General features: G+C 40.8%; 2 protein-coding genes across 2 annotated transcripts; both read right to left on the bottom strand.

Moving 5' to 3' along the window:
* Positions 1-54: 54 nt before the first annotated feature.
* pmch (pro-melanin-concentrating hormone) lies at positions 55-4,835 on the bottom strand. The gene is made up of 4 exons (XM_051077882.1): positions 4,750-4,835; positions 2,121-2,848; positions 280-421; positions 55-146 (listed from the first exon to the last, which is right to left on the bottom strand). The coding sequence occupies exons 2-4, from the start codon at positions 2,367-2,369 to the stop codon at positions 97-99; spliced, it is 441 nt and encodes a 146-aa protein (XP_050933839.1). The 5' UTR covers positions 2,370-2,848; positions 4,750-4,835; the 3' UTR covers positions 55-96.
* A 4,014-nt stretch (positions 4,836-8,849) lies between these two features.
* igf1 (insulin-like growth factor 1) lies at positions 8,850-25,559 on the bottom strand. Its single transcript, XM_018697285.2, has 5 exons — positions 25,274-25,559; positions 23,785-23,944; positions 14,261-14,511; positions 13,541-13,576; positions 8,850-12,791 (listed from the first exon to the last, which is right to left on the bottom strand). The coding sequence occupies exons 1-5, from the start codon at positions 25,319-25,321 to the stop codon at positions 12,732-12,734; spliced, it is 555 nt and encodes a 184-aa protein (XP_018552801.1). The 5' UTR covers positions 25,322-25,559; the 3' UTR covers positions 8,850-12,731.
* Between the last annotated feature and the right edge of the window lie 342 nt (positions 25,560-25,901).

The raw sequence follows: 25,901 nt of genomic DNA, 5'->3' as shown, positions 1-25,901 counted from the left end.
CACTCTTACTTTCTACAAGGAAATGCATTTCAGTGTAACACACAAGGAAGAAATCTTTACAGCACATTGAGGGAAGGGTAGCAGCACAGGGGAAACTTATTCTTGCCAGCAGGGTCGGTACACTCTTCCTATCATACATCGCAGCACTAGAAAAAGGAAGGAAAGAATACAGAGCATTAGTCATCGAGGAATTTGAAAAGGTTTAGTATGATGATATTGGAAAAATAGATTTTCTTAGAAACAAGGGTTTTTTTGGTTTGTTTTTTTTTAGGTACTTACTGTCAAGGTCAGTGTTTCTACGATCTATTTTCAAACTGTGCTCGACAGGAGTGTGGCTCAAGCTTCGGTCTGTAAGCAGAGGAAGGCTCCGGGTCAAGGCTGGGTTCAGCCCACGAATGTTGTGTCCTTTCAGCCTCATGTCCTGAAACAAAGTATTGATCGGTGATTACATGCGACACACCATAAGACCACACACACATTCCCATTACGTCAAGATCTGAACTCTGGATCGTCAAGTTGCAGGCAAATTTGCAACAGCTTTCAAAGATTATCTTTTCACTTGCAGCACAGGTGTTGGATCTGTCTTTTACCAGCTGATCCAAGCCACAGGAACCCAAAATGGAAGAAATGTGTTTCCTCGTTTTTACTATATCACAGTGGCTCATTTTCTTCCATAGCCCTGGTTCACCCAGATGCCTTTGTTCTCTCCATCATGGTTGCCTGTTCCCCATTACCGCAGAGATAACCACCATGTTCATGACACACAGGAGACGCAGCCGCCAGATAAACTCTTTACACATAGCAGCCAAACGTTTGAGGGAGCACAGATATATCATCATTCTTCCCACAGTGATTCCAATAAATCTTTATAGACTTGTGATCATTTGACCTTTTCAGCTAATAGTATTTCCCGGTTTTCCAATGCTGCCATAAGAACTTTTCATAGATGTGTATGAAATATAGACTTATGAAATATAGTCTATAACAGTAGACACAAGGATGGTGGCCAACTGAAAAGGGTCAAATGTTCAGGCACAGGATGAAGATAATGTGCTCTTTGCTGTTGTTGAACTATGGTTAGTTGAGGTTGTTTATAGAAATAAATCTCATACAATGAATAGTTATGATGCATGACTGTCATTGGCAGAATAACACCAGCTCAATGACTGCAAATGGACAATATCCAGTTAATGTGGGATAAATTAACTGAGAATAATCCAAATAGCTGGCAAAAATGACCAGAATTAATATGTTACAATCTAACGACGTTAAAGTTTTGGTTCACCCAAATGGCAAAAACATATTTTCTTGCTTTCCTCTTACGGCATTTAGCCACACAGATAGTTCTGGTTTTGTTTGTCGAGGCACTGATAGGAAGTCACAAAGCAGACCACTACAAATAAATTAAGTAAAGTTTTGGGCAAATTTGTGCAATACTAAAAACTCAATACTACTACTACAAATTTGTGACAGACAGCCCATGTTACAAACTGGAGATGTGGAGTTTGAAAGGTGTGGGGCTCAGGTAAGGAAAAATACTTTTGCTTTTGGTCTTCTCTTGCCAAATTCCCCATCTTAAAGGCAGAGAATTTCTAAATACAAAATGTCCTTGCATGAATAAATAATGTAATTAGAGTGCTGCCCTGCTTAGGACAACTCCACACCCCTCTACACATATAACTAACCATGTGCATCATTTTTCCAGAATCACTGTCCCTTTAAAGCTGTCCTATCCCATGAAGATTTATTTTCAAATGAACTGTTCTACTAATTAATAAATATTGTGGTTCTTATGAAAACTGTTCACATCATGTTCTGTGTATTATATAATTGTTCCATGACACTGTTATACAGTTACTGAATATTTTGAAGGTCATTTTTCAAAGCTGTGACTATCACCAATGAAATTCTAGTTATTTCCATTGTATTGGGATAGAGGCTCATAACTAGCCTAAAGCAGTGGAAAATTATTTCTCACTCCTGAATAAACCTAACAAATCTGCTGAAGCGAATCAGCCCTCTCTAATTCGTGACTCATCAGAAAGTGGTGTTGGGTAAACTGGCTCTTTAAACACCTTCAAACTTACAAAATTCTTAAACAATTGTGATGTGTCACTTACCGAGACAATGATGAATTTGGGGTTCCCATCTTCATCCCTGACGTTGCTGTCCAGCACAAGATTTCGTCTGTACACGGGGGGAGCCTCGACAGGCTCAGTTATGGGTTCACTGCCCAGTAATGAACCGAGGCCATCTTGCTCTGTTATACCATCCTCTAGTTTAGTTGCAGGTATGGCTACAGTTAGCAAGTGGCTGCTCAGCTCGGAGAACAGCACCAGAGTAAACAAGAAGGAGTAGACAGAGATCATGGTGTCTGCAATATTTAGTGACTGATCTTGCCTCGCCTAATGACTGTTGTAACTCGGCTCTCAGCTTCTTTATATTTTGAGGGAGTGATTTCGCTTACACCTCATAACTGTTTAACATAAACACATCACATGTAGGGGTGCATCCATCTTAAGGGCCAAAGATGACAAGACATTTAAAGGTCAGAGCAACTTCATGTTCCTTTGTAAAGAAAAGGGTGAATAGCTCTATTTTGTCTGTTTTAGAAATGTGATGCATTCAAATGGCTGAAGAGGGGAAATATAGTGGGCTGTAAGTCCCTCCACATCACAGAGTTGGGGGTCAAGAGGACTCAAAGGAGGTGAAAGTGCAGGAATTAACTGTGAATCTCTTCTCACAAAATCCACATGCTGAAATGAACCCAGCAGGTGATAGTGGAGAGACCTGATGAATGGTTGTACTGAGTCTCTTCTCTCTGAATGGCATCAGTGGCTGCATACGGCTGAACAAAATGACGATGATGGAGCATTGACAAAGGTCAGTAACACGTATGAAAACCTCCAAACTGAGACTAATACAGACAGGCTATTGAAGAAAATGATGAATCACTTTGAAGGAAAAGTTTGACATTTTGGGAAATATGCTTATTTGCTTTCATATGGAGAGTTAGATGAGAAAATTGATGATTAATGATGAAGCTACAAGCAGGAGATGGTTAAATTAGCTTAGCACGAGGACTGAAAACAGAGGGAGACAGCTAGGCCTGGTTTTGACCTACAGTGACAAAATCCACCTAAATGGACCTCTAGATCTAACCAATTAACAGGTTATATCTTGTTAGTAACTTCCTGAGATCTTGAAGTCACTGACACATAAGTGTCTGACTCATACTCCATCATAAAACCACAACCTGTCTTTTTTTTTTAGCCATGCTAGTGTCCCAGCTCTAGAGCTAGCAACATCAATCTGTTGAGTGGTCCAACACTGGTCGAAACTGAAATATCTCCATAACTTTTGGATGGATCATCATTCTAATCTAAAATCATCTTGCAGCGTCTTAGACATAGACTATTTCATAAATACCATCATCATGAATTCTGACAAGCCATATGTTAAGCCACATTGCAGCAAAACATAGCCATCTGACACAGTGAGATTATTAGCATTGGACTGTTGAAGAGAAAAGACAATAGAGGATAAAGCAGTATCAGCTGGTCTATGACATTCTCACAACAGACCAGTAGAAATGTCTCCACATCTCACCAGGCAACTTGCCTGATCTAACCATAATAAAGAGAAAATAACTGAAGCTTTGGGTAGCTCCAACAGTGTATTATCTTTCTGGTGCATTTACAACCAAAACTATATTATGTCCAGAACCATTTGTATGAATTCTGTGGTAAATATAAAATAATATAAAACTAATATAAACTACTATAAACTACTCTCAGTCATTTGTCCTTTTTTATTGTTATTATTTTACATTCCTCTTACTGTAGTGTTAACATGCACTCTGGCAGAGAGAAATCTGGGATGGTGGACCTCTCTGTTGAAAATGCCATTTATATTTTAATGGATTGTGTTGGCACAGCTGTCTGTCTTCATTCCATTTACTTAAAACCTGTTTCTGTATGTCTCATTGGGTTGGATGGCTAACTCGTGATGCAATATGATCTAACAATCCCACAATGTACCGCCCAACCTACATTACTGGCTTGTCAAAATCCAGGATGGCAGTATTTGCGAAATGGTCTATGTCTAAGAAACCTTTTCTCCCACCTTTACCACTATTGTTCTTTAAACTCACATGAAATATTTAATATGGCTCTACACACACACTTACATGTACACACAAAAACGTAAATAGGTAATACATGGCAAACCAGCGATGTAGTAGTTTATGTTTTTGACTTATCATCTGACAGCATGGTTATGTCATGTGTTGGTAGTTTATAAATCCGTCTCTAGAACCAAAGAAAGACGAATTAAGTGCCATTTCATTGTGGAATGGTTATCTATTTATCTTCCATGTCTGCAAGTTAGCACAAAATGTGACACTGCTGGCAGCCAGCAAACTGATTAGACTGCTGTTACATTTACTTTATTTGTACCAGCTTCACTGCGATGTAGATGGATTTATTTTTAATTGGTCATGACATAGCCTACCATTTGGATTTGTAGCAGCTTATTTTGTACATAACCATATGTTAACCTTCTGGAATATTACTTCTAAACACAACTTCTGCCCTCATTCTCATGTAATTCTGAACAATCAACACACATTAAAAAAGGCTTCACAGCACTGCATTCAATTGAGAAGACACATCCCAAGACTCAGTATTGACAGAATATCTGTAACCCAAAGTGTAACAATTCATTTAAGGCAAAGAAACTTTAACTTACATTTCGGTTTTGGTCGTGGAGAAACACTTGGTAGACCGAGAGATGAATGGCAGGTCGGTCATTAATGGCGCTCTCTGACCCTTTAACACCTTTTAACAACAGTCCGTCATGTGACTCCGTCCTCTCCACGAAGCTAAGTGGCTAACGGCTACACACCTTCAGTTACTGACAAACTTCGGTTATGCGCAGAGGCACGCGCACTAACATTAACCCTACTCACGTGAAATTAGGCAGAGAAATGTGTCGGAATGTCTTCAACCACAGCTACCGTTTTTCTCTGTTTAAACGAACATTCACGGGACTGTCAACCCTCTTCTTTTCTCGTGCTGCGTTTCTCCGTCTCTGCCTCGTTTCTTCCTCACGTGCTACTAATTACCACAGGTTACCCTGACAACAACCTGTAGCGACCAATTAAACAAAAAGACCTGAAATTAAAGGCATAGTATGTCTTTCTCTCCATTATACTACATTTAAATCTTCAAATTTTTTAAATCTAACTTAATGAAACGCCACATTGTGGTGCTTGAGTTTTGTTAGTGGGACTCAAAGCACTAGAAGTATTGCTTGTTAGCAAACAATGTGTGAATAAGCAACCTGCACTTTCTCCAGCAGTGAATGTGATGTAAACTTGGAGGCCAGGGACAAAAGAGGCAAAACACTGCTTAGCCACCAGGCGAATTTCACCCTCATTTGCATGAAAATAAATATATAGTTCCACATGGCCTGGAATCCCACAATGCCTTGTGAAGCAATTCCCTCGTGTCCCCCAGAAAATAAATGGGGTAGTCAATGGGTTTTCACAAAAGTATTATCTCACTGAGCCACTAGCATGGCAAGGTAGTGTGTTCATTAATGAGCTTAAGAGTTGGTTGTAGGGAGACTTTGTAACTGTTAAAACCATGCTAGCTGTTTTGCCTGTCTTTCCAGTCTTTGTGCGATGCTAACCAGCTAATGGCTGTAACTTCATATTTACCTCACAGATATGAGAGTAGTGTTGATCTTCTCTAACTGCAGCAATATGCAACTAAAAAAAAATGTTGACCTATTCATTTAAGGGAGAATTTGATACACCACAGCTCTGCGATCAAACCCTTGAAGCATTTGATCGACAAGCACTCACACCGAGGCGGCAATCGTCAGCTGATGATAAAAGGCGGAGGCTAGCAAAAACCAAAGGGCTGTCATGTTGACATAGCTCCTCACAGGCTTCTTCTCGGCTCAAAAGGCTTACCTTATTAACATCACAGGAGCCGTAGCGTATGGGATAGAGAACTGGGACATGAATAATAGCTATTGAACTCAGCTGAAGTGATTTTACTTGGAGCGGTCAGCCTTTATTTTGTAAGTATTATTTTTGGAGGGTGAGGACTTCTACTGAAGGACTGAACTTGTCCACAGGGGCACGGCCGTTCCAGCAGAAGCACAACTGAACTTGTGAGCTCCATGCTCTGTTGTTGTAACCTTTCTCGCTCTTTCTCTCTTACTGATAATGTCTCTCTCCCATTTCCCACATTTCTCCTGATATAGGCCATATTCATGAACTTATATGGACGATAGACGCACTGCAAATCACTTTGAGTCCACCTGATCCAAAGCTTCTGGGCTCTATCAGCTTCCTTGGCACCTCCTCTGAAGATTCGATGAACTCTGAGTCGTGGTGAAGGTCTTTATCTGGTAACTGCGATTTTTTCCTGGTCTGAATTTCTAAGAAATCATTACCATAATTCTCTAACAAAGAACATTAGCAAAAAAGCCAAGAGTCAAATAATCTTATGAGGACCAGATGTGATTTGGTGGGTATCCATGAACGTTATTTACTAAGACTTCATGTTTCCAAAACACGTTTCGTTGAACCTCTAACCAATGCCAGTAAAGTTTATTCAACTACTGTGCTGTCGCTGATTTACAGTCAGTCCTGTTTGTAAGCAGTCGCTAATTGTGTCCAGGTTCGATTCAGTGTCGTGCATGGTTTAAATTTTGAACTCGAGGAAGCTGCAGAGTAGTTTTTTCATCAGCTCTGTCAGCTGCTTGCATCACCTGTCACTCGCCAGTGCTGTATTTCAATCACACCGCCTACAGCTTTGTGCGTAAAGAGACCTCAGAAATCTAGGGCCCTATGACATCAGTAGCAGCATTGTTTTATAATCCTCCAGGGGCCAGCACATTATTTCCCCTGTCCTGTATTAACATGCTGCCTTTCATCACAGACACTCATCTTCCAATAGAAAATGAAAAGAAGGAAAAGACAAACACCAGAGGAAGCTTTGGTTCAAAGGAAAGTTGTTGCACTGATGCTCCATGCATGATGCTTCATGTCTATGTGTGTGTCTTGAGTCGTGCCAGAGGCCGGCGTGCTGCATTCAGCAGGGATGCGGGTGCAAAAGGGATTGGGGGGAGGGGGGTGCATTTTGGGCAGGATTTTTTTGTTGCCCAGAGAACAGACCATGGTTTCCTGGAACAATGCAGCTGATGAGAGTCTCTCCAAGGAAAATAAGGCTCTGACATCATGGGTTCTTAAAGCACACAGCTGAGCCAACACTCTCTCCTGCTATAATCAAGCCTCAGTGAATTTCCACTGTCGACTGAAATTGAGAAAGAGGGAGAATCTCCTCCAATGGTTTCAACACTTTTTTTTTCCTTTTTTTTTCTTTACACATGCTTTAATCTAACTGCTAATTTTCCCTTCGTAGCAGGAGGCTCACAGTGCACTTGCTAGACTCTTTTGCCTCTGTTTGCTTTTACATTTGGTCTTGGCTCACAGTAATGATAAAATACGACACTAGGCTACTTGTAAATTTGTCATGATCAACTCATCACAAGCCAAGGCTGGACCTGAGCCTCAGGATCTGAAAATATTTGGGATTAGAGACAGCAAATGCTAAACTGACAACAGTGAGGAGCAAAAGTTAAAACCCAGCAAAGTGAAATCCTGTGTGTTTAACAGAAAAAAAATCAATGGTTGAAGACTGATGAAGCCTTACAACCACTTTTCCTGTAAAACAACCAGTAGAATAAGTAGTAAAATTGGTGAGTATAGTAAAACAGACCACAAGGTCATTCAAAAGACAATTGTGTGCTTAAGATGAGGAGTTGAAGAGTGTGGAGAGATTGTGTTTCAGGGCTCAGTCCAAAATCTGTGTCCTTAGATGCACTGGATCCTGAGTGCACGCAGATCAATGGGAAAGGATCGTGTTCTTTCCAGAACCATCCTGGTTCTTGAGGTTATTCAAACAGCTTTGTGTTGCACTTCTTGAGTCACCATGTAATCCAAAATTAGCACATATAAGAGGATAAACAGAGCATTTTTAAGACATCCTGAGGTTTGTGTTTTATAATAATTACACCTGGATGATAGTGCACATCCGTATTCACTTTGATAATTGGCTTATTTGTTATGGCTTGGTTACCCGCCACTGCCGTGGCCTCTCTGCACACAATTTCTCTCTGATTTATTTGAACTCTAAATCTTGCAAGCTTGCAGCCTGCAATTGGACCATTAGGGTGAGATAATTGATTCTGTATTAGTCATCAAAAAGGATGAAATAACATCCAGGATGGCTGGGATGACCGGGACATCGCCAACCTCCCCGCTGCTCCACATTTTGATCTCTGCCGTCTGCTGAATGTCGGCCAGAGAGCCAGGGTTTACTTGTTGTCCCATACACATCTGTTAAAAAACCAGCTGACAGCAAGCAAGCCAGAGCTCAGCACTGTCACTACAAGCATCCTCCAAAGAGCTGAACATGCAGCTCTGGCCTCAGGGAGCACCACGCCCCAGCTCTGTTTGCTTTGGCAGACCCTGCCATCTCTTAGGAAGCATCACTTTGTCATTCAGCACACCCAGCACGCTCAGTTTCATCCTGCACAGTGCACAAAAGCCTCAGCTTGAATTACGGCTTCATCTATAGCCGAAATGCCTTAAAAGATTTGCACTAAGAGAAACCTCTGCTTTGTAACAATCTTCTGTTTTTGTGTCTGAATCCACACAGTAGAGTTTACCACTGTGATGTTGCATAATAGGAGTAAAGCCTTTATGGGATGATATTTCCCCAGAGATTTTATGAGTAATATGCATGCTGTATAAAAGAACTCGCCAGCCATTTCTGTGATGTTGACAAGTGGTTTATTCAGCAGGAATGGTGAACAATTTGTCAGTATTTTTTTTCTACAGAAGGCAATTGAGCACCATAAATAACAGCGCTGTAATCAAACAGTTTCTTGGACAGTGAGCCTCAGGAAATTAGAATTATTTAACACCCAACTGAGTCGTGAATGACTCCCACATTTTAGGCTTTATTAATTATTTTGCACAAGTGACAAACTGAAATATTGATAGTCAGATGATTTGAAGTTGGTTGCTGTAGCTTTCTTCATTGCTGCTCCAAAAATTCCAGATACACTGAAAGACTTTTGTCCGGCTCACTTTACTATCTATTACACAAGCTGTATTTCAGGTACCAGAGACAGTGTGTGAAGGGCATATAGTAGCTGCAGTGCAGTTCAGACAGGGGTGGCATCAGTTGCTATTTAATTATCTAATTGTAGGTTTAGTTCATGACTTCATAATGCTGAGTGAGGTTTTGTTCTCATCAAAAAGTCTTTGGTTTGTACTGTATATCTGAAGATCTGGGAGGACTGGTGATGTCTTCCAACCAGCTTCGTTTTCATTTCAGTTGCCAGGTCGACTGATGAAGAGAATTTGTAAGGAATAGACACCAAAGTATATAAGTAAATTCCCATTTTAAAACCTTGATTGTTAAAGATAAAAACTTTAAAAATAAATTTTAATTCAGAGAGCTGCTAACAAATGTTTTGGACAAAATAAATTAAACTCCTGGCTTGCTCTTAAAGCGAGACTAAGTAACTTTTGAGAGAGGACATAACAAAATCTTTCTGATACAAATGAAAGGTTAACATCATATGCTTTAAAATGGACCTTTGTTCTATTCAATATGATCAGAGGATTTATTGCGAGAGCTCTATTTGGTATGGTATGGCCAACAGCTAATGCTGGCTAATGTTAGCCAATGTTAGCAAACTGAAAGCTGTAGTTTGAACTTTTGGGAGATACCATTCCTTGCCAAGAGTTATATGGAAATACTGATGATGCTCTCATATCTGTAAGCTTAAAATAAAGCTACAGCCAGTTATGTTAGCTTAGCATAAAGACCAGAAACAGCAGGAAGCAGCTAGCTTGGCTCTGCCCAAAGGAAAAAAGAAAAAAAACAAACAAACAAACAAAACTAAATCTCACAAATTAACAAACACATCTTGTTTGCTTAATCTGTTTTTAAATCTTGCTTTAAAAACGGAGGCCAGGTTAGCTGCTTCCCTGTTTCCAGTTTATGTGCTAAGCTAAGCTAACTGGCTACTGGCTGCAGCCACTCCCATATATGACCAGCAAAAGCAAGCAAATGTCAGACTACCTGATTAAGCTGGATGACACTGATACATTTGTTGACTTTATAGCTCTTCGCTAGTTGTGTGCCTGTTACTCTAAATTTGAGCATGTTACAGATTAACACGATGATGTCTTTAAAGCATGTGACTAATGACAATCTTGGGAAATGAAGGCAAATATCCCTTCAGCAAAAGTTATGTAGTCTCGTTTTAAGTGATTTTAATAGTCAATACCATGGCTTCCAGTGAAGTGCATGTACACACACATCTCAGGACAGACAAAAGCACACCATGACTTTTAACAATCTCAATACAATTGGAAGAATCACAGTTCACAGTACTTTTGTCAAGTTATTTGGCATAAGGGATCTATGTTGAGAAAATAATTTAAAAACAGTAGAAAAAATAGCATTTTGCCTTCTTGGGACCACAACATGGTATTTTCTTATTTTTAATTCTCCATGCATTCACAGATTTCACACAGATACATTTACTCGCTTACACTACTACCTTATTGAAACAGCTTACAAATAAAAACACTATTAAAATGGTGGCCACAAGGCTGTGCAAAAGGGAAGACCTCCAATGTAAGCCCTGCCATCTGTCTGTCTTAGCCATCTCTTGCAAGTAACAAACTACAAAATAGCACCATTATACAGTGGATAGGATTCTTAATACAGTTTTGTTATATGAAACCATCATGTACAATGAATGATAGCAATGCATAGGTTAACATAAATGGGAGTACTGTTTGATTATACACAGGCAGAGGAGGCAGAGCCAGAGATGAGATGTCTTGGGCAGTTTGTGCGATAAAATGACTGCAAATCCGCACAGAGGCTAGAACAAACAGCCACGTCTGTCAGTCCTCATGCAAGGACTTCTCAGAACTGGCTTTTCATTTGTGTTAGTGTGTGTCTATGTGTGCTTGACCCTTGCTCACAGTTACACAACTCTCATTTACACTGGGTGCTTTGTATGTGTGTTTGTGTACTGTTATATGTGTGCCATATCTCACATCTGCAGGAGGATTTGTTATTTTGGTTTGCAATATTTACCAAATCATTTAATCTGTGTGTTCCTCTGGTGGACTTTGCAATGGATGCTATGGAGTTTTGTTGCTCTTTCGCCATGATGGCAGGTAATGCAGTCCAAGCGACGACTGAAGTAGCAAAGTTCTCGGCCTCCCTAAACTAACAAAATATCACAGGCCAAGAACAATCAATCATTAAACTTCTATGTCTAAGTGACTATTGTTACAGCTTCTCTGTTTTTTGCTTTAAACGTCGGTATTGACAGATTTGGAATCATTGTTTTAGTTCTTCACGAGATAAAAAGAAAGATCTGAAAGCTTTTTAAAGTTTTCCTGGTGGTTTTTTTTTAGAGCGCTGGTTGACTTGCAGTGACTAAACTTTCATAACTTGCGCTTAACCTTGAACTCAGGCCTCCACTCAGACTCAAATGCTGATCACCGTGTAACTGGATTGTTGACAAAAATCAGATTTGGCCAGGATGGTGACATGTGAAAAGGATGCAGACGGCAAACATTTAGCTTGATTGTCGCTATTTGACTTATTCCACTCGCTTATGCCAAATGCACTTTGAATCCACCAAATGACCCATTTCTGACATCCAAACAAGCAAACCAACCCAAAAACTTTAATTCACTTTACTTCTGGTTAATTTGTCTCTCTATTTTGTACAATCTTATATTTCTAGTACCTACTGTATTTCCCACCATCCTCAAAATCCCCTATTAGTGCCTGATTTGTTGTTATAGAAGTGTTTGGATTGTAGACTCAGTCCTCAGGTTCTCAACACTTCCTGAGGCTTAGGAGAGATTTGGATTGGACTCAAACCTTCTAGCGACTCCATTTAGACATCAGAACCCTGCCTTCAGTCACTGAGAAGTAGGGATTTGACTTGGGCTCAAGGTAAAATAACTACAACAATGTTTAAAGTCTGATAATGAGACGCCTGGTCTTTGTCCTTTAAAGCAAACCTTGTTTTACTCTTTTAAAAATATCCTCGGTAATGCACGGTGCATAAAAACAAACTCTGAAGATAAAATATTCAGATTTTAACTTGGGTAGTAACTGTTAAATGTGACCGGTGATAAAATATCCTGTCTTACCAGAGGAGTGAATGAATCCACTCTCTCAGAGTAAGAGGATTTACCTCCGCAAAGTTGAGGGGACAGGGTGGACCACTCATTCTCAAACATAGCCTGCCGCTCTCTGATTGGCTGAAGCCCAGTTCCATTCCCACCTTCCCTGGAGCCAGGGGATGCTGCAGCTCACACATGGAGGTATAATAAGCTCTTGTTCGTGTCTCAGCAGCTAAACTAGTCTGTTACATTGCATTAACAAAGAATTCCTCCCGATATGGAATGGTGCAGTGTATAAAATAATCACAAGATCCCTCATCAAACCCTTAAACACCACTAAGCTCTCAGGTTTTTCAGGCCATTGTTAGCATCCTCTTTGTTTTGTTTTACAGTGAACCATTCCACAGGGGTACCAGGTAAGGCCACTCCCTTCTCTCTTCCCAAGTCGCTGGGCATTTGTCCATTCGCTCCTTCCCTACATTCTGTAATTTCTGCCCCCCGTGTTGCCTCGACTTGAGTTTTTCTGATGCACATCCTGCAATAAAAAACAAAACACATAGTTAAACACGCAGCAGAGGTATATCCAGGTTGAGTGGATCTGAAACTGTTAGCATCAACTGTTAGCTACACACTTTTGATTCTATCACTATAGTTTGTTTTTTCTGACACAAATAGTGAGAAAAAAATGAAAAGAAAAATAATAGGATTCACACAACAATACCACAGTTTGCAGTGCACCACAATCCACAAATGAATGAACAGATGAGTGATGTGGAAACCACTGCACACGCTGATACAACAAACATGACATGCAGGTTTCATCCCCAGACCTTGCATGCGTCAGTCTTGTTATGGTGAGATGCCAGAATTTCAGCACATAATGTACAGTAGCAGAGTGGAGATTCTGCCTGGGGAGTGGGAGTGCCACTGGGTCTACCACAAAAACCACTTAGTTCCTTCTCTTGCTAATGGTTTTCTTTTTTGAGAGAGGGGTAAAAAGCACAAGGCAGAATCTTAAAAGGATCACACTCTCTCGCAGGTTGGCAACTCGAGGGTGAAACAGAGTCTGCATTTAGACCTCACAGTTCCCTTGGCCAAGAGATTGAGATCTCAGAGCTAAGACTGTTTAAATGAATGTCTACCATTTCAAAATAAAACTTGTTCTGCTTTTGAAACTCTTAAGAAGGTCACAGTGGAGATTATGTGATTAATACAGGTTTAAATGATATAATAATAAAACAATAACAATACAATGAGATGAAGAGTGTCCATTTGCAGGCATACCTTAAAGGATGAGTGACTATGTCCAGGTAAAGGTCTCTGTGGAGGGAAAATGAAGTCAGAATGATTAATTTCTCTTGCTACACAGTAAATTACTGGTAAACTTGAACCTGCTGACCTCTTAAAATTACCGTTTGACAGTTTGAAAATATGTAAGTATGTAATGAGATGAAAAGTTTGATAGCATTCTCATGTTATTGTGTAAAAACAGCCAGGTTAGCTTAGCTTAGCATAAAGACTGGAAACAGGTGGAAACAGCTAGCCTTGCTGTGTCAGAGAGTGCCTAGTCAAGTCTCACACATAGCCCCTGTAAAGCCACAAAGTGACATTTACATTTTTAAATTTAGATTTTTGTAGGATTAAACAAAAAGATATAATGTGTTATGTGTAATGTTTTCTATCATATTTGTTTAATCCGTACAAAAACTAGTAAGAAGTAAAAATGACTAGCTCCTTCCCCCTGTCTCCTGTTTTTATTCTAAGCTAGTGGCAGTTAATAAATACTGCTATGGAAGTGGTATCAATCATATAATTTAACTCTTGCTAAGAAAACAAATAGGCGCATTTCCCAAAGTGTCAAACAAGTTCTTTAACATATTATCATGAGTGCATGCTCTGACAAAAGCTGTTAAAACATCAATCCTATTCTCTTTTTTTCCCCCCATATTTCCCGATAAGTAAACCTTTTTTTTTTAGTGTGTATCTGTATGGTGCTGTGCTCACCTTCTTGTTTTTTGTCTTGTCTGGCTGCTGTGCTGTCCTACGCTCTGTGCCCTTGTCCACTTTGTGCCCTGCGGTACTAACCTTAGGTGTTCTCGGCATGTCTGTATGGCGCTGTGCACGCACAGAGCGAGCTGCCTTAGTCTTGGGAGGTGCACAGTACATCTCCAGGCGCCGCAGCTCACAGCTTTGGAAGCAGCACTCGTCCACAATGCCGCGTGACCGCCGTGCATTGGAGCCATAGCCTGGTTTACCTGTTTGAGAGGAACAGTTAGAGGAGTTACATAACTAAGGAGTCATGTTTTGTTAAGTTTTGTTAAGTTTTGGCAATACCATAGCTGATCATTACTGACGAATTCCTGGGTTGTGATTTAGTCATTGTTGGGGTTTAGCAAACAGTCAGTTCAGCTTCTATAAATCAGATTTCTTTTCCCTCACCACTGCCTCATATCTGTTAACAGAATTAATCAAACAAATTTTGGCCAGGGGCCAGACACTAGGTTTGTAATAAAACAGAGATCATGGCCAGGTCATGAGTCTGATTCCTGTGATATATGAACAGTCTTAATGACATGAATTTCTTCTGTGTAAAATTTACAGAGTATCACATTGCACACCATGGACCCTTTCTGGCAGCTGCTTCCCTGTAAAAAGGTGGTCGCAGTCACCCAAACGCTGAGAATATCACGCTCAGTCATTTTGGCCCAGGTATCTTTTTACACACAGGCCTGTCCAGTGAGGCCAAACCACAAGCCCTTTGGGCCTGATCAACCTGTAGAAACAGGGCCAGGCAGGCTTTGAGGCCACACCTCCATTGGCTATGCCCCACTGTTCATTCACATTTTCATTTGGCAGAGCCTGAGCACCCTGAAGGCTCACTTAGAAAACATGGATGTCGAAAACGGAGGTATGATGCACCTTTTACGCCAAGGAATGACCTTAAGGTAAAGAGAGGAAGTCACAGCAAGCAGAGGTGCAGTTAAATGGGTAAAAGACTATTTAAAGTGTGTGACACTCAGCTTTTTGACTCAGTGACCACATCAAGTTACCATGATGCCAATACTCACTTCCTTTTTCAACTCCCTTACCCCCCAAAACCCACCCTGTTTTGGTGGCCTTTAGAAAAACTCTGACTCTCCATTTACAATTCCCTGCTCACCTTGGGCAATATAGCCCTGATGGGCTTTTCCCTGTTACCAAATGAAATAATAATAATTTAATATGGCATTTACAAGGAGGAAATGCCTTTCCCTCTCAGAGTTAATAGCTCTTGGCTCAGAAGCCTGCCAGTGCTGACAAAGTGCATTAACTTCTGCTCTCTGTCTGCCTTGTCCTGACAATGTTGTTTTGGACAGAGAGGAGCTTTCATTCAGAAACAGAAGCATCTTTCTCCCCGGACCCCCTGACACAAAGCAGGGGTGAGGCTAATGGAGGTGTGAATGAGAAGGAGGAACGGGGGGGACAATATTATAAAGGCTTTCACAAAGCACATCAGGTAGAATGATGCTAAAAATACACTGTGCACCTGCATAATTTAGGGAACAGAGGAACTGGATTTATCCAGATCTCAGTCTCCCAACATAGATATGTTAGATGAAATATCTAGCTGACTAAAAAATCTTAATCTATCTTTTTGACATCTGGATTTTCATTCAATTCAAAACTAATTAACAGGTAAACCTTGCATAGCCAAGGGGTTCCACTGAAATTCTTACGGTAATTCTTTTCTGTGTTTTCAGTCATGTGAACAAACAACATCCGCTATTTCTCCCCTGTGGTATCTATCTGTAAGACCAGCCTTGGCAGTTACATTAACACCTGATCTCAAGGATTTTAGAGAAATATGACAGTGAGCCCTGGCTGGTGATTATATAATGGCTGCTGAAAGCCAAAAGAGGGGCCGTGCCTCGTTGCCTGGCCTGTTTTCCAATCCCTCCCAATAAAGCCTTACAAATTAACATCCGCTATTAATCTGAAAATAGCTTGCAACCCCACTGCACAAACAGCTGGAAGGGAGAGAAAAATCAGCTGGACCCGGTTGTAACATGTAGTATAATCAGCTCGGGCAGGTTGGGGAAAAACACGCATATAATAATCAGGTCTAAAAGCTTTGGAAGGTTTTAAATGCTTCAGTTCCATGGATAACTGCTGTAATCCCTCATAAACAAAGAGTTGTTTTGTCTGGCTGTTGTTAAACAAATAAGGGTAAACAACCTTTTATGCCAGTGCTTCCCACCTCATGGCATTCTGCTGTTTGAAAATGGATGCTGGGAGGAGGATGCATGATAATGATGGAGGGTTTCAAGTCAGATTAGCATGTGTCAGCACTTCAGCCATCATTACGAGTTACAGTACAATAGAAAAATGTAAAATATACTGTACAGTTTCTGCACAATTATAGCAGTATATAAGGAATCAGTTGCTGTATCACCCAACAAGTCAAAGTTAACTGAAAGGATTACTCTACTGGAGATCATAAAGTGATTAAATGATGACCAAAATAAATGCAGATTCATTTTCGGATGTGCTTAAAAGTTTGTTTTAGAGTGTGGAATGGGCTCACTGTTGCACCTTGTGGCCATTGAGGGGAAAAAAACAGTCAGTACAACTGTGGCTCTCACCAACTATCAAGTCCAAGTGGGTGTTATCAGCTCTCTGGCCTCAAAGGGCAGTAATGAGCTCATGTGGATTACTTACTCGGACAAATGACACAAAAGTGAGATTTATACTTCATCAGAAATGTTTCCAAACAGTATTTTTCAGTTTTACAAGAGAAAAGACTTAACTGGTTTGTTTTGCAAAGGTACATCTGGTTAACTGCCCCATCTCCATTAATGAGTAGCGCATAGCTGATTCCCTGAACTTTTTTATGGCACCTGGGAAACAGTCCTGAACTGGGCTGCATTTTTTCACACCGTGTTCTTGTCTGTTTGAGCACAGCCTTCTGCAACAGAAGTTGTTTCTATGGACATTTTGATATGTTCTGGCATGTTTTCTTTTTTCCGTAACTCTCTCTTGCATTTGGAATAAATTGTATCTGCCGTGACTCCAAGCTGACTACAGCTGCCATCCTCTGCGAATGAGCAGGCTACAACCTTTTCAGAGCCATTCTTCAAATGTTTGATACTAAGTATTCATTTGGAGTGAAGTATTGCTTTGAATGATTTACATTAAATGTCAGCAATTGTCTTAATAGAAAACTATGTAGTAGAATCAACTGTCTTCAACCTGTCAGGGTTTAGTTTTTTAAGTTTTCAAGTGTTTCATCTGATGCCACTGCATTGCTCCACCAAACAGCTTTGGTTTGGTTTTTGACAGGCTCAGCACACATAGTGTTCATTCCTCTAAGGAACGGCACTGGAGAGAGATGGCTGGATTCCCCCATTACAGAGTGGTACAGAAAGCATCTGAGTTTTACAGCTTGGTCATGGTCAATAAAAACCAGTGGATTCTTGGAGCCAGTGCACAGCTCTTCCTGCAAAGTGTCAGGCAGTTTACGGCTGGGCAGGGACTATAAGAGCTGCTAAAGTACTGGAAACTGCCTCTTTATCACTGGTACCACAAAGAGTTTATGGCATGAGTGAAGTGTTCCTCACATTACTGTGCTGTGACACTAAAATCTTATTCAAATGTATTCCAACTAGAATTAAAAGTGCTGTTCACGACATTATTAATATAGATCAAATGAGTTATATAACTGAGTCATGTAAAAAAGAAAAGATCCCAGGGCTATTTTTAGGCTGATATTCAAAGTGTTTATAAATGTATGGGATTCATTACCTTTGGTTCTAAAATAACTTGGGTAGAGTGGAGGGGTGTTAGACAGAGTTGTCCCCAGACACTATATTGGTCTTTATTGGTGAAATATTTGCAACAAAAATTAGAAACAATAAGATCATACAATGGGAACCGAAAGCTGTTTCAACAGTTGTTTCAGACTGGAGTTCAAGATATTTTGCTGGGGGCTCAGATCGGGTTATCCATGGTCACTGCATCTATTTTTCTAGAAATGTTGGCAACAAAGTGAGTACAAGTGATCAAGGGTGTGCAGGACTTTTTTTGTTTCTTTGCAACTGGGATGCCGAATGTAAGACAATTTAAGAGACAACCTAAGATGAAGAAGGAAGAACATCAAAAAGGTCAGTGATAAATCTTGGTGATCTCTGTACTAATGCAAGTAGATACATCCTCGTTTTTCTCTGTAGAGGTCCAACATTATGTAATTGGATTAGACTCATGAAGAGTTTCAAAGGTAAAGTAGTGTTTAGTCCCTGAATATCCTCAAATCCCTCGGGTCTCAACTTCACCTAATGTACAGATCAAAATCTGGAGGATGCCTGTCTGTCCTTTTCATGAGATGCCTCTTTGTTCTGCTGAGCAGTAATTCACAGAGGGGTCAGAGATTTTTTAGCCCAGGTCTTAATGAGAAAACGACACCTTTTTCGCAGTGATGCAGAGGACACAGGAGGTCTTTCTTCAGATCTCAGTGCCTTCCGCTGTGTTTTCAGGTTTAGTGTAAAACCAGGGAGGGAGGGGAGGGGAGTAGGGGGGTGTCCTGATCACCCTGTAATCCTCATAATCCCCTGCTGCTGAGGGACGAGGCCTAGCTATGTGTGTGTTTGAGTGTGTGCATGTGTCCGTGCATGCATGTGATGTGCTGTTTACACATTCTACCTCTCTCTCAAGCTTTACTAGTTTTAAATAAAATTGACAGGGACGAACATTGAAGAAGAAGTCTAATCAATGGCTGCTAAAAGATATTTCCGTCCAATCTCCTTTCCATCTTCAACTCACATGCCATTAGTACAAGCCAAAACACCTAAAAAATTTACATGTTTCATATTTGGCTGCTCTTTTTTTTTTTTAAGAACTTCATGTACCAGCAGTTAGGTCCTGGCCAAAACTGATGGATTATTCCAACTAGTTGTAATTCATGAGAAAATGGGCATCATTCATTTAGCAGGAATCAGCGGTAAGATTATATATTTCATGCTCACTCTAGAATAAGTGAGAATATTTCAGCATGAACTAAAAGTGACTTAGGACATGGAGCTACTTAGCACTTACACTTTGGCCAAAAAAACTCCCATAACAGACCTGATTCATGGAATGAACATCCCAGTGAAATCACCCCACGGTCCTGCCTGCTAAAGCATTACAAAGACAACTGAGGATTTCTAGGTCAGGCTAATAATTGGAAAAACTGACTACAGTTGTGGATTTTTTTCTGTTTCTGAGACCGCAGTTTGTTTCATTACCTTAAAAAAGAATTTCCACCAACTAGTATTTAGCGTTTCTGTCAGGGTAGGAAATCTGCAGTCCTAAAATGCAAGTGTGCTACTTTACTGGTGACATGTGTAAGGTGGATTGGCAAAAGCGCTCTCTGCACAGAAAGCCCACTGTCATTGCAACACCATCTCTGGACACATTATCAATCAGAGGGTTGCCAAGTTCAACATGGCCAGACTGGAGGGGAAGAGTTCAGGGAAAAGAGCACGCCTCCTTTGGCTAAGCTGTTACACTACTGTGTCCTATAGACAACAGAACCCAAATGGATTCTCCAGATATTTTACGCAAACAGCCACTAGTGCATGTGGCGACCAAAGGAGAGGAGAAGAAAAAGGAATGACAGCGAGAATATGAGAGAGCGAGAGAAACCGAGGAAGACAGGGGAACAGCATATTTTCCAAGGCACAGCACCCTGCTGCTCAAACCTCATCGTCTTTTCAGAAAAAGGATGGAGTGTTCATGAAATACACCTCTTTTTAAACACAGGAAAATGTGGCATTGATAGATGGATGCTGTGAAGTTCAGTGACTGCTCAGTGTAAGGTAATGCGGGAAAGACAAATACATTCCCCCTACCACAAAAGGGTCTGTTCCTGTTTAAGAAGTATATCCTGCATCAGGATTCATGAGTTACACTGGCATCCATTCAACACTTTCTCATAAGATGAATATAGACAGTAGTGCTATACTTCTATAGCCTGGGAGAAACACTTATAAAACTGTAGTGAAACTCTGCTATTAGTAGCCAACACTTCATCATATTCTCACATCATCCAATCTCTGGACACCCTCATACCTTGTCAAAATCTTAAACATTGCATCAACTTTTAGCTACAGCTGCAGACACTTCTTGGGACCAATTCACAAACCTTCAAACTATGATATAAAACATTACCCGAGGATCTGTTGGTGAGTTTGCCTGACCAACATTTGTTGATATCAACATCTTTAAAATCCAAGTCATTAGTGTTGAGGATTTGATCCTTTCGTTGTATAGAAACTTCAATCTGAAGCTACACAGAACCAAAATAATGGCTGATGTATATGGACAAATTGGGTTTACAAGAAAAATTCTAGGTCTGCATTTACTAAAATGTAATATTTGATCACGTAGCCCATAATCTTCCAACTGTCTCTCAGACTAAATGACGAACATGGCCATTTTTACAAGAGAAGTGCTGCAGCAGAGAGAATCCAAAGACCAAAAAGTCTTAACTGGCAGAAAACTGGCAATCGAGCAGGCTGTCATGACCACTTCACAGCATGTGGGTGTTGCCAGCAGCATCTGGACGAACAAGACTCGCAGCTTTGCAGCAGCTTGGTGGCTATCCAACAGCTCTCTGGCAAATGCTGCACAAAGGCCCCGATGCAGAGAATGATGTTGACTGGTCCTGGAAAAGCTGCATACAGGGGTGAAGGAATTTGGCAGAGGGATGGTGGGGAGCAGCAGCAAGGTGCATGGTGACCCCACAGCCAGAGAGAATGCTGATATTGGATGATTCTGCAAGAAATCTTATTACATTCATTTAATGCCTTACCTCAACCAACAATAGAATGGTTAATGGTTGCAACTGAAACACTTGGTTAAGGTAAATTAGGGTTAGGATTAGAACTACAGCTACATATAGGTGGATGTGCCACATATGTAAACCAGGGTTTCGCAGAATCGTCCAATGTCAGCGTCCTTGTCTGGCAATAGTGTTGGTTGATCAGAGCTCTGGGATGGTACAGTATGTGTCCTTGCCCATACAACCTCCTCCAAGTCAAAGCACGGCCATCACTGTGTCTCATTTGCCTCAAGAGCACAATGTTGGAGTGCATCTTCAGCTCTTTTTTTTCCCTAATGGCACTGTTGGTACCATTACCATGTCCTAAAGCCTGCATCAGGTATCTTATCTATACCGCTTATCTGTTGCAGGGGAGCTGGAGCCTATCCCAGCTGACATTGGGCGAGAGGCAGGGTACACCCTGTACAGAGCATCAGGTATAAACAGCATACATTTATCAGAGCAGGGCAAGTCATTGATTTTGCTGAAGCAGAAAAGTCTCAGCCCATTCAAAACCAGTCAATTTGGCCTTTCAGAAATATCAGACTGTGAAATGCTAACATATAGGATGACAGATCAGATTCCCAGAAACCTTTGCACAATCCATTTGTTGTTGCAGACATTTGTTGTCTCAAACAGCTTGACAGGTAGTCTAGAGGAAATGGACAGGTAGGTCATGGAGGGCTTACAAGCTAATCAGACACAGATGGTCAAGAATCAAGGGCACCAACTGCAGACATTTACGGTTTCCAATGAATTGGGAAGCAGAGCATGCATGAGGCCATTGAATCACCATTTATAATTAATTCAAAAATGTCTTAATCAGGCTAATCATGTTTTTATAGGGGTACATCGGGAGTAATAAAACAGTCACTCCATTTGGCTTGGTGCCATTGACAATAACATATTTTTTGGAAAACAGAAATGGTCATCCAGCAGTAGCCTCTGTTTATAAATGCTTTCCAGATAAGAGTGCTGCCCATGAATACTTATAAAATATGATCTATTGTCCAGTTTTTAGTCATGCTAGCAGGGGCGCTCCATAGATGACTTGGTTGGTTGATCCAATGCTTTGAATCAAACTGAAATATCTAAACAACTATTGGATGGATTGCTATGAAATTTGGTTCACGTGTCCATGTCCCCCAGAGGATGAATCTTAACAACATTGGTGAATGTACCCCCCAATTTTTTCCTCTAGCACCACCATGCAGTTTTGCGTGAAAAACCTCAACCAATATTTAGTGGATTTCCATGAAATTTGTCCCCCCCCCCCAGAGATGAATTATGATAATCAAATAGCCCTTAATTTTTCCTCCATTGTCAGGTCAAAATGAAATAGTAAATGTTAGCATGCTAACATGTCAAATTAAGACTGAGAACATTACCTTCTGAACATCAGCATGTTAGCATGTTAGCATTTAGCTCAAAGGACTGCTGTTACAATACAATACATTCTCACTGAGCTGGTAGCATGGCTGTAGACCAATTTTTTCATTATCTTACCTATAATATGTACTCATCTATTTAACCTTTTGATGGCTTTAGATTGGCATGACTACATGAAGGCCACTACTGCATTATTCCTAGTGCTGTACTGAAATTTGGATTCAAAGACTGGGCCCCTCCGGGTCTCTAATCGTCCATCAGTCACCAAGTTCTTGAGAAGGTGTATTTACAAACCATTCCAGGGTCAGGTGAAAGCAATCAATTACTGGAAGAGAGAACAACAGCAAAAGCACTATAGATGCTCCTGATTTCCCACAGAAATCTTATATCTTCTTCTTTTTGAAATTGGCAGCTGACAAAGTCCACCACATGTGGAAAATCTTTCATAACTTTGGGACTGAACCAAACCATTAATAATGGATTGTTATGTCAAAACTGCAGTGGAGTCAGAAGGATGATCAATTGTTAGAAAGGTTTAAAAAATGACTTTTGGTGGATATACAATGCTTTTTGAGGTCATTTGGTGCAAATTGGCTTAATTGATGGATGTCACCCAAAGAAACATGAATAATGAGGTTATAAACTTCAGCTCTGTAGTGTTTGAGCCAGATATACTGTTAATGTACAGCCACACTGCTCGTCTCTGACAGAAAGATTAGGATACATGTCCTGAGAAACACTGGCTGCTGGTGGAACATTGCACCTAACCTCGGTAGCTCCATATATCCTGTGCTGTTCTGGGATGGGTTGTACCCTTAATGGAAAAATGTGAGATTTAAATCCTGGATTCTTGGTGGAGGGTTTTCTTTGGGTAGCTTTCCCTTCTCTGGTGGAAAAAAGAAAAAACTTCACAGCCACATTTAGTTTCTACCCCTCCTTTTTCTTAGAGATAGTCAGCCAAATTCCACTTTAAGCCCTTTGCCCATGGGCAAAAACTGTGATTTGCCACCAATAATATAGTTACTTATCGTTATTCTATATTTCATTTAGGTTTCTTGCTCAAAGTGTGGGCTTCAATCCATAAATAAGAGTCAAGCATTGACACAAAGGGATGAATGTGATCTTAAAAAGGAGATGTACCAGTGGAAGAGGAATGAATGAAGGAAGAAAGAGAACCTTGATGCAGGGAAAGTCAAGACAAGATGTCAAACTGGCTGCTTTTTTATTTATGAGTTCGCTGGAGGTGGAGAGCTCTGGGACAGATAGAGCCAACCTTTATGAATAAATAAAAAGGTGCACTTACTGAAATAAAAGCCTCTCTCTCCACATACAAACTGCAGCGTGTCGACCAGCTCCGCCCCGCACAGGGTCTCTGGGCCCGCCCCTGTTGCCGTCGGAGTCAGGGTGAGGACGCACAGCAGTAGTGAGAGGGTGTGGCTACAGGAGATACAGCACATCGCACTCTGCGCACAGGGAGAGAGGGAGAGCTTTGACATTTTCGCTGCTGTTAAAGGCAGAGCATCATAAAAGAGAGATTTCCATTTAATCACAAACTGAGGCACTGAAAGTCAATTTTAAAGCCTGTTGTCATAATGCACTCCTGGCTATTGAACAATTCAGCTATGGCAGTTGGTGACTTGGTGCCTTGCTCAAAGGCACATCAGTAGTGGCAACATTAAACATTTTATCACAAAAGATTGAACCCCCTGAGCTTAAGGTTTTCTCTTTAACATCCAGCTGATTCCCTCTGTAAAAAAGGAAAAGGATGGGAACTTTACAGGGTTTTGGAAGAAAATGTATAAAATCCGAACTTCCACTTGATGTCAGCGTCAAACAGTCAAACAGGAGGCTGACCAGCTCTGATGCTCCGGAGCGCCTGTGCGCAACCCAGCAGAGCGCGTCCAAATTGGAAACACACCTTCCTGCTTATCATCTGGCTACTCAGCCCCTGCATATAACCTAATAAGTTAACAACAGTCCATGTTAGTCAGTGAAATTTAAAAATATAACATTATTTCCCGCAGTTCGCCTATGCCAAAATGCAGCTGTCTGCGCAATATTACGCACAAAAACTAAACCAAAAGTGCTCAAAAATAAGAAAAAGCAGAATAAAAGATGCAAAGAGCGCCAGGGATCTTTCCGATCCAAAATGTGAGATGGAAAACGGCTCTCCCGCCAAACCCAGCGGAGGAAGCAGAGTGAGCCAAATATACATAATAAAGAGGATAAACACAGGACATTATCCATCTGCATCACAACCCCAGCCGCACGGTCCCGACACCCTTAAGCATTTCGTGTTAAGCTCCCCTCTCTCTTAACCCCGCAGCATCAGGTTAGATATTTAGCACTTAATAAATGCAGACTCAGCAGTAATTACTTTGAAAGTTGCAGAGCTGCATTAGGGCTTTCTGCTGTAAAAAAGAGCGCAGGGCGCACAGAGACAGAGGATGATAAACCCATTCATCCGTGCAGTGAAACTCACGCACGATTGCATGTCAAGACTTCCAAAAAAGAAAAAGTCAATTAAAGCAAAAGGAGGAGAATCTCTCATTATCTGCTGGGAAAAAAATCACCAAAACATGCAAGACAGTTGTTTACTAACTGAATAAAAAGGATAAAAATCTGAATAAATCCACATTTATCGTGCATTTAAAAGCTGCAAAATATAAATAAGCAGTTGAAATTCCGCTTTATTGTGTCAGTTTAGTAAGTAAGGATGCTGTGTGCAAATAGTGAGCAAGTGAAGAACCAAGGTGATAATGTATAGTGTCAAAGGAAATCAGGTAAGTTACCTTGAAGACATCACATAAATGCCACTGAAAGGAAAGAGCGCTAGACATCCCCACGGGTCTCCGCAAGTCAAAGCCCGGCGAAAATGAACTTGTTTGAAGTCATTAAAAAACGGGGAGAAAGAGGATGAGATGCGGGCAATGTCACATCTCAATATTCCGACTTTGTTCCATTGCGCAGGCTCGTTTTGGAGAAGTGAGATTTAGCGAACAGGAGACGGATTTAGAGAGAAAATCCCTCACATTTATCTACATTACACAGACATTTTCAACAGGAAACAGCTGGGGCAGCATTTGCCTCCTACTCGTCCTAAGTTATTCATTAAGGATTTTGGGCACATATTCAAATAACGTCATTTCTTTTTTTCTCAGAACGGGATTGAATTTTGATCTCTCTAAGACTTGGTTAGTAGTTCAGATCAAGATAGAAAAAGCGCCGCTGCCCCACCAGCAGCAGCTCACTATCATATAACACACTATTTCATGAGCTGAAACCTCACGAAGGAGAAGTTAAAGACAAGCTGGAGGTTATGATATGACCGTTGGTTGTTGTGCGTAATTTGGCACTGCGTAATTCAGCAGCCAGTCTATCCAAAGTCTGATCTGATCAAGGGTAAAATAAATCATTAAA

The sequence above is a fragment of the Lates calcarifer genome, linkage group LG18 (genome assembly GCF_001640805.2).
Source record: "Lates calcarifer isolate ASB-BC8 linkage group LG18, TLL_Latcal_v3, whole genome shotgun sequence".
NCBI lineage: Eukaryota > Metazoa > Chordata > Actinopteri > Centropomidae > Lates > Lates calcarifer.
This window is presented reverse-complemented; position numbering and strand designations above follow the sequence as displayed.

Coding starts and splice junctions, on each gene's coding strand:
- pmch (XM_051077882.1), bottom strand. CDS start 2,369: ATGATCTCTGTCTACTCCTTCTTGTTTACTCTGGTGCTGTTCTCCGAG. Junction 422..2,120: donor CCAAATTCATCATTGTCTCG/GTAAGTGACACA, acceptor ACTTTGTTTCAG/GACATGAGGCTGAAAGGACA. Junction 147..279: donor TAGAAACACTGACCTTGACA/GTAAGTACCTAA, acceptor TCCTTTTTCTAG/TGCTGCGATGTATGATAGGA.
- igf1 (XM_018697285.2), bottom strand. CDS start 25,321: ATGTCTAGCGCTCTTTCCTTTCAGTGGCATTTATGTGATGTCTTCAAG. Junction 23,945..25,273: donor ATTTATGTGATGTCTTCAAG/GTAACTTACCTG, acceptor CCCTGTGCGCAG/AGTGCGATGTGCTGTATCTC. Junction 14,512..23,784: donor AGAGAGAGGCTTTTATTTCA/GTAAGTGCACCT, acceptor CCTCTCAAACAG/GTAAACCAGGCTATGGCTCC.